Source organism: Arachis duranensis, chromosome 9 (genome assembly GCF_000817695.3).
Source record: "Arachis duranensis cultivar V14167 chromosome 9, aradu.V14167.gnm2.J7QH, whole genome shotgun sequence".
NCBI classification, from domain to species: domain Eukaryota; kingdom Viridiplantae; phylum Streptophyta; class Magnoliopsida; order Fabales; family Fabaceae; genus Arachis; species Arachis duranensis.
Window position 1 is genome coordinate 8,431,964 of NC_029780.3, and position 13,029 is coordinate 8,444,992.

At 30.5% G+C, this 13,029-nt stretch overlaps 1 protein-coding gene across 4 annotated transcripts in view; it reads left to right on the top strand.

Annotated features, from left to right (window-relative positions):
* The first annotated feature begins 5,619 nt into the window (after window positions 1-5,619).
* The window catches only part of LOC107464491 (uncharacterized protein At2g37660, chloroplastic), a 53,746-nt gene continuing 46,336 nt past the window's right edge, over window positions 5,620-13,029 (top strand). Inside the window, exons 1-9 of one of the 4 annotated variants that reach the window (XM_016083412.3) lie at window positions 5,626-5,967; window positions 6,791-6,903; window positions 7,158-7,211; window positions 7,362-7,446; window positions 7,639-7,744; window positions 8,909-8,995; window positions 9,126-9,223; window positions 9,662-9,771; window positions 10,228-10,468. In XM_016083412.3, coding sequence (XP_015938898.1) covers window positions 5,667-5,967; window positions 6,791-6,903; window positions 7,158-7,211; window positions 7,362-7,446; window positions 7,639-7,744; window positions 8,909-8,995; window positions 9,126-9,223; window positions 9,662-9,771; window positions 10,228-10,293 — 1,020 coding nt within the window. In that variant the 5' untranslated portion in view covers window positions 5,626-5,666 and the 3' untranslated portion in view covers window positions 10,294-10,468. Of the gene's footprint in view, window positions 5,968-6,790; window positions 6,904-7,157; window positions 7,212-7,361; window positions 7,447-7,638; window positions 7,745-8,908; window positions 8,996-9,125; window positions 9,224-9,661; window positions 9,772-10,227; window positions 10,469-13,029 lie in introns of those variants that run through there. The other 3 variants (XM_052253631.1, XM_052253632.1, XM_052253633.1) reach the window with 3 other exon arrangements.

The window sequence follows — 13,029 nt, forward strand, 5'->3', positions numbered from 1 at the left end:
TTAGCTTTTAATTGTTATCTTATCTTTTATTTTTGTTATTTTTATTTACAAACAAAATGTTTTAGATTTAGAATTGAATATTTTCTTTTAGTTTCAAATCAAATTACGTTAGATATAAAAGAAAAAAGATTCACCTTTTATAGGGACCTTCGGATTTTCTCTTTTTTGCACTTTTTAGAACCCTTGTTTTTTCTATAAGTCATGAGCCACTAAACCTCTTGGTTAAGGTTAGAAGCTCTGTTTATTTCTATGGATTAAATCTATTATTTTTCTATTTTAATTAATGTATTGATTCAATTTCAATAATTACTTTCGTTCTTAGTTTTATGAATCTGGGCGGAACGAGAGTATGGCCCTTATTCTAGATGCGTTTTTGTGATTCTTGGAAGAGGTCTCTCACCTAAACACAGCTTGAAAGTAAATTTCTCCTAAATTGTTAATTACTTGAACTAATCTGAATATGTGACATATAATCCGTTTGGCCTTGGGCAATTAGGGTTTTTGTGGCCATAAACTAGATTTGAACTTAACCCTCTAATTAGAATCAAGTGACCAAGAGATTGGCAGTTGATGAAGATTAGAGGAGACTAAATCACTAAGAGATTAGGGTTTAGTCAATTACAGTTTGCCATGAAATGAATCTTGCATGATTAAAATAGTTGGTAAGAAAACTTAATCCAAAAAAGTAAACATCTCTGATACCTTAACTGTTTCTCTCATTGATTTTACACCAAACTCATTATTTACGTTATTTACTCTTGATTTATTGTTTAATACTTTTGAAAACCCATAAAACCAACTAATCTGTTTGCCTGACTAAGTCAATCAGTTGACCATTATTGCTTAGTTCCTTAGTCCTCGTGGGATCAACCCTCACTTACCTAAGGTATTACTTGGATGACCCGGTGCACTTGCCAGTTCAGTTGTGAATATTCTCAAATTCCGCACCAAGTGCCTTGGATCAGTCGTTCCATCATAAAGGCTCATGTCAGGGCTTTTAAAGTTTCTAGGAACCTTTGCCCGCATGATGTCTTCGATGAAAGGATCTTCTCCTCCAAGTGGGGGTGTCTTCCCGAGCTGTATGTCGGTTTCTACCTTGAAGGTCGAATTCCAGCTTTAGAAGCTTTTCTTCTAACTCTCTTCGTCGTTTAATTTCTTTCCTCAAGTTTCTCTCTGCCTCCCTTTATCATTCTATCTCCTGTTCTAATGCTCAAGTCGGTCGTGATGTCCTTGCACTAGTCCAATAAGTTTGGTAGAACGGGGTTGATCTTCATCCTCTAGGTGATGAATCTCGGAATTAATTCTCCTACGGGGAGGGTTGTTCACGGTTCCTTCACCATGTGGTTAGTCTATTCTCCGAGGGGTATCACGATCGCTTGATCATTGTTGCCTGTCTCTTGGTATTCTTGTTCTGATTTGAATGTTGTACGTTTGTCTTCAGAGTGATCGTTCGCCATGTGGTGTTAACTTCCAAGTCTCCGACAAAGGCACTAATGTTCCGAAGGTTACTTGAAACTAGGTTGTATTTGGGTCTGAACGTGAGGTCCAGACTCCTTGCGGGGCAGTGTCCGAATTATCCTGTGTCAGGTAGCCGCCGACCGAGTTCTTCGTGAGGAAATTGGAGGGGGGATACCTGTAAGACACTCTGATTTTTAACTTAGCAATGGTATAAGCAGGTTTTTAGTCAATTGGGTTTTAAGCACACCTGAGGAATATTAGTGTATTTATAGGCGATGTGCTAATAACCACCGTTGGAATGGTTCTACCTTGGTGGTGGCTAACCATCCCCTTTATTTGGAGTTTGTTGAGATCTCCCTTCTTGAGGTAGATGAGAGATAGTTGGAATTAATTTTGACTCTTTCAATGGAGAGTCATCACTTTGTAATGTTACGTTCGACCTCTTTAGAGGTCGACAACTCGATGGCTGTCTTATAGACTTTCTCTGAATTGAGCCTGGCTTATGTTTTGAGTCAGGGTATGAACAATAACATTCAGATGTGTACATAAAGTTTATATGATGTGATTATCCTAGGAAAGAATATATGTATAGTCTAAGTAGGAGATTGTTGGAAAATTATTTAATTTCCTAATTTGTTTGTGGGCAATACATATATTAATTATAATCACAAATTATGCTATTTCAAATTAAATGACTTATATAACAGTGATCTCATTTATTGTTATAAATACTAAATTGAATATGTCATAATTATTTTTTATTTGGAATTAAATGAGAATAAAACCATATATTATTTTTATTTGGGCTTGAGATATTATTTTTGTTTGGGTTTTAGAGTTTAATGGGTGTTATATTCAAATATAAATATTGACTTCAGGAGTTTTAGTTCCCAACATATCAAAGTCGCCTCTATAGCTTTTTTCCTAGCAAAGAAGAGTTGCGATTTAGTCCTATTAGAAATATCGAAGACTTTGATTAAAGAATATCAAAAATTCAAATTCTTCTAATCATTTTATGAGTATAAATACACTTTCACATTATGATATATATTTTTGGTGTTTCACTATAAATGATTTAAATTAATACAATTATTTATTCTAACATATTTTTATATAATTTATATATTTAATCATATATTTGGGCTTTGGCCCTCCTAAATTGTTTTTTCAAGATTCGCTACTGAATGTGAGAGTTGATGTACAAATTTATTTTCCAAACTATTCTTCATCATATACGATATATAACAAAATCATTTTGTTAACTCTAAGAATGAAGCCCATAATCTCTTGATCTTAGTATAATATATTTATCATATTAACTAATTTCAAATTTGTTATTATTAACATCTCTGTTAATTCGCTAGTAAAATATAAAGGGAAGAATTTTATTTATCAGTGTTAAAATAAGTCAAATAATGATGCACAATTTAGTTTGGCCCGAGTGAGTAATTAACAAAATGAGAAGGGTATATTGTCACAGTATTTAGTTAATTATTATATAATTATATCTAATGATTTTTTAAAATTTATTTGTTCTAAAATACCCATGGTTATGTTTATTTTTTTCTAATATATATTAAATAATAAGATACAAATAAGAAATAGCCATAAATACTATACGACTATATTACATGTATACTAAAATTAGCCACCAAAATCAGTTATAATTATAAAATACATATTGAAAATCAAATATATATTAAAAATAAATCAAATTACACATGTATTTAAACATAAATATATTAGTAACTAATTTTAATGGCTGATTTTAGTTTATAAATAATATTTTTGAATATTATATTTGTTTAGCTAATGTGATACAATTTTCCGATTTTAACGGTTCAATAAAACTTTGTTTGAAATCGTCCAACATATGTTTCTCCACAAAACATTGATAAATCTCTTTAAAATCGTTCAACCAAAAAAAAAAAAAATGAAAAATACATAAAGGGTCCTTTGATCCCACTAATCTTAGTGATCAATAATCTTCTTCTTCTTCTTATTCTTCAATGGTAAAAAAAGATGGAGATGTTAGAATATATCTCATCTTTGGAATTATTTTGGCATGCATCATTGGTGGAGGTGTATTCCTTTGCATGTACCTTATTTTTCCAGGTTCAAAGTATAATCTACGGTATCTCATTGGAGGCCTGGTTTTGGTTACAATTCCATGGATGTTTTGGTTTTTTATCTATTTATATACATGTTTTAGACCTATTTTTTTCCAATTTGAAGAAGAGCACAACAATAACAATCATGATACAAGTACTAAAACACCAAACCCTATTTCAATAACCACACCTATTACAACCAATAACCATGTTCATTCTCCTGATGGTAGAGATTTTGATGATGTTTATTGTATAGCAGAGGATAATAGTATAAACATCTAAGGAAGAAAAAAATATATATTAGTTGGTTATGGTTGAGCCTAGATAATATACTGAAATAATAATGCCTTTACATAAAGTAGGTAGGAAAATTAGAATGCTAATTATTTTCATCATGTTAGTGTTTATATTATATTAAGATGAATTTTTGCATTAGATGATGTTTATTGAGCAATTGATGAAAATGCATACATCTATGTGATTCCAAATAAATATAACTTTTACTATAGGGTGATATGTTAGCTATCCTAAGTCTTTTGTTAGAGAAAGGGATAAAGTTTAGATGTGTTTCAAAACCAAATATTTTTTAAATTGATTTGATTTAATTTTAAATAAATTGAACTGAAAATCAATTATTGTATTTATAATTAATTATGTAAAATAAGAATGAAATTCGTTTAGAAATATTTGGATTGTAAGTTAATGAAAATTAATTTGATTGAATAAATGATTTTACCTTTTCATATTTTATTTATAATAAAATTCTTTATCGTTATTGGCAACTAATGGTTGTCAGAAGCTGCCGGATCATTTGAGGCCATAAAAAAATTGTCGGAAGTTGTTGAACCATCAACAAAAATTACCAGATTAGATTGCTGATAGAAGTTATTGAACTGCTACAAAGATTGTTACTACTACTGAAAATTTGTCAAATTGTCATAATTGGATCACGGCTATTGTCATCGGCCAAATTCTTTTCTTTTGTATTAATATATCAATGGTAAAATTGATTTTTTTTAGATGTACCATGTACTTTAGATTTCAATTAAACCCAGTTCATTTAATACATAAATCAGGTTTTAACTCGACTTACAAATTTATGAATTCAACGTATCAAACTATATCGAATCCGAGTTAGTTCACAAGTTGGTTTGATTCATATTTAATCTTTTTTATAAGATAAAAACTTATTTTTTTTAAGAATTTAGAGGAGTAAGAGAGAGTCACCAATTTTTGTGTTTTGTAATTATTAATAATGTTTTTAATGGTGTGAGATTAAATTCAATGATATGGGATCATTCAATTTTCTTTTGATAGTTAAATGTTGGCCAACTTTTTAAAAAAGGAAAAGTCTAGGAACCAGCAGTTTTGTTGAATTTTGGCCAGCATGTAACCAGCAGAGGAAGGTGAGCCATTGGATGAAATCTCACACCAATCTCACACCATCAAATCATCATTGATGGCTAATTGATGGCTAACAATCACAAAAATTGCTGCCCCCTAGCATTGCTCTTTAAAAAATTGTTGACTCCCGAGACTTTCTCTAAAAATAATTGAAAATAGATAAAAATAAAAAAAAACTGATAAATCTATCAAACTTATTTAATTTAAATTTTTTAATAATTAACTAATTTAAAACAATAAAAATAAAATATTTTTAAAAATATCAATTGATACATAAATATATTATTTTATTATATTCAATTTCATTTTAGATAAAGTTATAAATTTTGTAAATCTCTATTTTATTAATTTAATAATTAATTCTATTATTAGAAATTTGTTAAAACTAAATTTTCATGAACTAAATTAAATGCTCTTTTTTTATTAATAACATAGAAATATCTTTTTTAAAAAATAATAATTAAAATTAAAAAAATTAATATAATACATGTTAACATTTTAACCATCATTTTTAGATTTCATACAAGTAAGAAAAGGACACATGGCACAAAAATAGAGGGGTGATGAGTGTGTTAAATATCATGAGGTCATTGTTTATTAATCGAAAAAATAAAAATAAAAATAAAAATAAATATAAAAGTAGTGGTGAGTGGTGACTAACGTCTAATAACAGAATCTCTTCTGATTGTGTTCATGGCTTCAACAATTGCAACTGCTACAATCCCTTTCTCTTTCCTCAAAATTCAGTGCCTTTCACAGCCTCAACTTTTCACTAGAATCCCTGTCGCTTCTTCTTCTTCCGTTGCATTGACATGGAGCTGCGATTCCAAGCGCGTTCATGCAAACGCTGTTTCCACCGAGAGGGAAGGATCGCAAAACGCTGTGAGCGACAAGGAACTCGTTGAAATTCGGAGTTCGGAGTCAAAGGAAAATCGCCAAAGCACGCCAGCGTCTTCAAAACTTGTTCTCGTTGTTGGAGGCTCTGGAGGAGTTGGTAAGATCGAATTGAATTTTGTTACTTCGTGAAAAATATATTAGGGTCTCTACTTGAATAAGTTGTAGTATATCAGTATGTGACAGAAAATTTATAGTTTTTGTTTGAGTAAGTTCCAATTCTTAGAACAAAACTAGTTATGTAGGAATGAAAAGGGTTGTTACTACATAACTGTGTATCAATTCACTCTTTTGTTTTTTAAAATATTTATAGAACTAATAGAAATAGAATTAGTTGAGATGACAAATTGTTTATAATTTAACTAAGTGGTTTGGGTTCAAGTTTTGAAAATAGCAAAAGAATATTTTTAATGGATAAACGATATTTTAGAAAAGAAATTATGTGCCAATGTTTCCTAGCATCAAAATGATTTCCTATATACTAGTGTAGGTTAGTGGAATTGTTCTTAAACTATTTTATGAAGGGGGAATTTTGTTCTTCATGATATAACATCTTAAAGAGATAGGATCTGGCTCCTTATAAAGTGTAGGTTGCACTTTAAGATAGTAAAGTTTAGCATTTGAACTGATGATAAAATCAATGGTTTCATATTCAATCGTTCAGATTTTACACTTTACTCTCTGAAGTGTGACTAGCATTGCACGCTGGAGAAGGAGATAAGTATTTGAGAAATTCTAGTATTGGACATATTCAAAATACACACCCCAATTCATAACTTGTGTTTATATAAGAATTTCTCGTTCTTTTATACATTCATTTTGAAGTCGGGTAAGCTATGGAAATGGCCGGATTATTGAGTAATTATTCATGCCATAGTTTGATTTTGGAATTTTATGAAGTGGTTGCGATATCTGCTATTCAGGGCAGCTGGTAGTAGCATCACTGCTTCAGCGGAATGTTAAGTCACGCTTGATACTTAGAGATCCTGAGAAAGCCACAGCACTGTTTGGTAAACAAGACGGGGATAAATTGCAGGTATATCATTTACTCTCGATCAGCATTCAGAGAGCAAAGCTTGTGTTATTTTGGGCATAAAAAACTGAAAATAGCGAACAATATGGAAAAGATATGCTGATGTTATTGTTCTTGTTATTTATTTAAAGTATATATTGATATAAAATGAACAGAGAAAACAATGAAAATTGCAAAGGTTCCTTAGTGGCCTTATGTTTATATTGCTTTTCGTTATTTTTTCAAAAAAGGTCTTATGGAGTTTCTGGACATGACAGGTAGTCAAAGGCGACACAAGGAAGCAGGAAGATTTGGATCCATCCATGTTTGAGGTCTAGTTTCATAATTCCTTTTCAATGCTCAATAACATTTGATAATATGAAATTTGTTCATTTTGCTGAGTAACTTCATTCACCAGAGGAAATGTATTGTAATAATGTTCTTTCTCTTTCTTTTTTTTTCTTTGTTTACTTGCTTTATAGGGAGTTACGCATGTGATTTGTTGCACAGGAACAACTGCTTTCCCTTCCAGACGGTGGGATGATGACAATACACCAGAAAGAGTTGGTAAGAATCATATTATGAATAAATTGCATTATTTGATTCCATAAATAATCAAAATTGAAATTATTTAGTTGATTTAAGTTTTTGAAAAATTAAGTAGATTGGTAATGCTTTTATTGAAAGTTGCTTACCACATATAAAAAAATCCATCAACTTCTCCATATTTTGATTTTGATTATAAGTATTTATTTGAAGATTGGGTGGGAGTGAAGAATCTAGTTTCTGCATTGCCTTCATCAGTGAAGAGAGTTGTCCTTGTGTCATCAATAGGTGTGACTAAGTCCAATGAATTGCCGTGGAGGTAAGCACACACGAGTAAATTCTTAAAGACAAAGTTGTATGTGACTTTGTTAAACCATTGGTTGCTTGCTAGAATGCTGAAAGCAGAATCTTCTTTTCTTTATTTGGATTAGGTCCCTTCTAAAGTTCCAATGGAAAATTGGATGAAAACATTAATTTAACATAACCATTATGGGCTATAAAGACTCTTCATCACAGATGTGAATCTATGATTCCTAAAGAAGAATGAACTGAAAAATTAAAATTTACTTATATTTGTATTGTTATTTTGAATTCAAATTACCAGGTTTGCTTTCAATTGGCTATTCTTGATTGAACATTTGGTTTAATTATCTATTGTTACTATTGTGCTCCAAATTCATATAATCAGAATAATCAGAATAGCAATAGTTGATTTCTGCTCCTTTGTAAACTTCTAGCCTTAGGTGGCTATGACAGAGTTGTCTCACTCGAGAATCTCCGACTATATAATGGATCGTGAATAGTTGATGACTTCCCTTCAGGTCTCCTACAATAGAAGGTTTTGAGAAGGGATTTGATTTTGGATGTACCTTTAACTATTAGGACTTTATGCAAGGTTAATATTTACACTAGATGGAGATTGAAACAATGCTTTTCTCTAATGTCAGGGTCGTGTATAACCATGGGTTCGTTACCCAAAGTGGCAGTGGACAAAACTATGGTTATGTGTACACTTCTTGAAAGGGAGGCCTAGGAGGTACAGAAGACAAAATCCGGCTATAGATTACAAATGCGACACACATTTAGGAGACTAAATGAATAAGACCATTTTTTCAGGCCTCAGTATTATTTATTTTGAGGGGTGTGATTGGAAGTTAGAAGTTTAACTAGTGGGGATCAAAATAGGTCATAGAAAATTTTCTAGATTTGTTTAGTTTGAATTCAACTTTATTTAGTAATTGAAAGAATATGTGCTTTGAAAATTTTTCTAGATTTCTTAGTTCGAATTGAACTTTATTCATGTTGACAAGTATAGGCTGTTTGTTAATTATGTACCATGTCACTAAGTGACAAGGAAACAGCAACAAATTCCAGCTGACCCTCACTATAAATTATTGTGTCATGAAATCATGTTACCTATCTTGGTAAAATTTCTTCTCCAAATTCTGACTCTTGTACTTGTTAATGTTGATTTTTCATGTAGCATTATGAATCTATTTGGTGTTCTTAAGTATAAGAAGATGGGAGAGGATTTTCTTCGGAGTTCTGGTATTCCATTCACCATAATCAGGTAAGATGCAAAATATACATATCTCATACCCGAAGTTCATATCTGACAAACTAAGAGTTGGAGGACATTTTTGGATCATGTTTGACTGAAGCTCTTGATGTCTCATATGGGATATCTAAATGCATTTTAGACCTGGAAGATTGACTGATGGACCATACACATCTTATGATTTAAATACTTTGCTCAAAGCAACAGCTGGAGAACGACGGGCAGTTCTTATAGGTCAAGGTATGTATACAATGCTCATTATTCAAAGCAATTTTCTTTTATTTTTTAGTAAATGGACAAAAGTACACATGAAAGAGTTTGAAGTGGACAAAAGTATGCACCAAAGTTTATAATTACCAAAAGTACACCCCAAAGATGATTTGATGGAGCTAAAGGCCTAATAACTGTGAATTGCCTGGAATTTAGTGTTAAATCCATTGACATTTCAGCTGGCTTAGATTCTAGCCATTAGGAGGAATTTGTGTGTGTATATTATGTATTGTAAAAACATCTGAGTATGAGTAGGGTTTTATCTTGGAACTGAAACTAATTGACTTGGATAGTTAATTCACTTTGTTGGTGTCTTCCCTTGACATAGTAGATGATTATACCAGATCATTTATACTTTCACTAGTATTTTTTGTCTAAAATTTTAGAAATTTTGTGATGGACTTCCAGGAGATAAATTAGTTGGAGAGGCCAGCAGAATTATTGTTGCTGAAGCTTGCATACAGGCATTAGATCTTGAAGTCACCAAGAACCAAGTATATGAAGTCAACTCTGTTGAGGTAAACTTAAATGTTATAATTTTGGTAAATGAAGTTCGATTTGGATTATGGGAATAGATCTCACATGAAAATTTTACATGATTTTGACCCGTTGATTTTCACCATTGATCAAGAAACTGGGGCCGTGTATCAACCCCATAAACCAATAGAGAAGATTAACACATGACAAGATTATGCGAAATTTTACACATTGAGGAGATCCATTCGCATTTACACAATTTACATGTGTGTTCATATTAAAATGACTTAATATTATCTCCTAATGTTATAGTGTTAGGCAGTATTTTTCTATAACTTGAAGTACTTTATGGATGAGACCTTTCCATGGAGATTTTGTTTTAGTACAGAGCTGAATTTTTCTCAAGTATATCACTATTTTAATCCTCGAAAGATTATTCTGTTAAGAAAAATAATCCTGATAATGCAAATTGTTATGACATCATGCATATATTTTAGGGTGAGGGTCCTGGAACTGATGCTCAGAAGTGGCAAGAACTATTTGAAGGTGCGCACTCCCAATAACTAGAATTGCAACTAAATTTTATACCATTTGGAACATGTATATGTTGCAGACCAAAAATAAAGAGAATGTATATATGTATCATAATTAGCCAGTTCAACATCAATCACACCATTGTAGACGTTTCTTCATTATTCCGATTTCCAAGGGGTAAAAAAAAATGCTGAAATTCAAATATTCCTAAATTTAGAAGAATTAAAGGATGAGTTGAATTTTGTTAGTCGTTATACGGGCGAGCAAATACAGGAAGATCACCCTCCAAAAATTCTCTCTCTCTCTCTCTCTCTCTAAAATTTCTGGAATATAAATCTAATTATATGATAACAGTTTGAATTTCATTCCTAACAAATTAAATTTTATTTTCATCCCAACAAATATATTATTTTAATCACTTTCTTTATACACATTTATGAATATCTTTTATTCATGAATCATGATATAGTAAATATGATGAAAAAGAACCCAATAAATATGGGATTAAGATTTTTTAAAGCAAAAAAATTGATAAAGTGATAAATTAAAGAGTTAATCACACTTAAACTCAAGTAGTGGGATATACATTTCATAAAAGTTTTAAAAAAAAAACAATCGTTTGCATTCATAAACTTTACGAATTATGACAAAAGTACCCATAAAAAAGAAACTAAGGTTATACCTATAAAAAATGAATTTCATGCCACAAAATATTCAAATCCTAAGTTTTTGTTGATTTTTTAATAAAATTCAAAAATTATTCCCACCATTTATCTTCAACTTCAATTCTACCACCATCTTTTCTTGCCCAAATTTTAAACTTTTACCTTCCTTCATTACTCCCACTTTTTTACCACACTATAAAATCTATCCCTCTCACCCATTTTTCGTCACTCTCCACCACACCCACCACATCAACCCAAATTGTACTTCACTATCCACTGCACCCCTGCAATATCCCACACACATTCACTAACACTAACAATAGAGATGAGATGGACAAAGAAAAGTGAATTGAAGTTAGAAATATATCAAATCAGAATGAAAAATAGAAATATCGATGGAGGTTGTGTGTATGTGTGTTTGAGAGAGAGGTGGCACTGGCGATGACCCTCACCTCCAATCTTTGTGGCTTGATCACTTTCCTTGACCTTCGAGGAACAATCGATATTGATCTCTCTTTCATTAACGTCAATGGCACCACCTTCTCTAAGATAACCCAAGATGCCTCAATCTCTTTCCGTCATCCTTCCCTTAATCTTTTTTTTTTTATATGAAAAAAAATCTGAATGCTTTTTGTGGTTTGATTACTTGTCGTTGTTGTTGTTAAAAGATGATGTAATTATAATTGTTATAGTAGAGAAGGGAAAAGGTAGGGTTGATAGATAGAATGATTGAGGTAATTGATGTCAATATAGTCTATGGTAGTGGTGGTGGTGGAGTAGCAGAGAATAGAAAATGTGGTTAAGGTGATGATAATGGAAGATTGTGAAAATTTGGGATATGGGAAAGAAGAGATAGAGATAGAATTGAGATTCAAGATAAAAGGTGGGATAATTTGAGAATTTTATTAAAAAATTAACATAAATTTAGGATTTTAGTATTTTTATCGCATAGAATCGATCTTGTATGGATATAATGTTAGTTTTTTTTTTACGAGTGCTTCTAGTGTTTGTAAAGTTACTGATGCAAATGATTATTTTTTCAAAGTTTTAGAATCAACCATGATTAACCATTCATTTTATTGCTTTAGTAGTTTCCTCAATTTATAAATATGTACTATTTCCCAAAAAAAATATATTTTAAGATTTACTAAAAAAAAAAATTTAATTAATTTTGATATACTGTTTGCATAAAATAGTTTTATACGTGTATCTACTTACTTATCATAATGTCAATAAAAGTAACTATTTTTTATGTAGACCCAGTGAATGATATATTTAAAATAACAAATATAATTAGACAACAGTATATTTTATACTATTAATACATTAAAATTAAACACTTAAAAAGATACAGATATCATTTTTTTTCTTTTATCCAAATACACTCAAAAATTAAAAACTCATCCAACTTTCTTTCTCTTCCTCCCTTCACCTCTTTACCTCTTTATTGCTTTCCAAGTTTTCATCTAAACAAGAGTGAACTACCAACCCCGGCCCCTTCCATTTTTATGAATGACAACGCGACTCCTCAAAATAAAATCGATCCACTTCGGTCCCTATCCCCTGATTTCGTCACACAACCCGGTCTCTGTGGAACGAAAAATGCTGACGTGTCAGGTTCAGAAATGGACATGGGTCTAATTGTCTCTAAATTTAAATTGGTTAGGTGTTTATTTGTCCTTATAATTCTTTAAATAATATTTTTTAATTATTTCTTATTCATTATATTAATATTTTTTTCTAATAAATTATTAAATATATGGTATAATAAATACAAACTAATTAATAAATTATTCAAATTTAAAACTATCATTTATTATGAAACTAAATAAATAATTCTCAACTATAATTTTTAAATATATAAATAATAAACACTAAAATTGAGTTAATACATTAATAATAATAATCCTGTGATATATTATTAGTATTATGATCTAGATAATTTTTCATAATAAAGTGAAAACTAATGAACACATTATTTAATATATAGTAAAATATTTTTGAACAATAACAAATTTAATTTTTTATCTCTTTAAACTAAATTAATAATTCTATTTGATATTTTTGTACTAAAATACAGTATGAGTAAGTTACTAATAC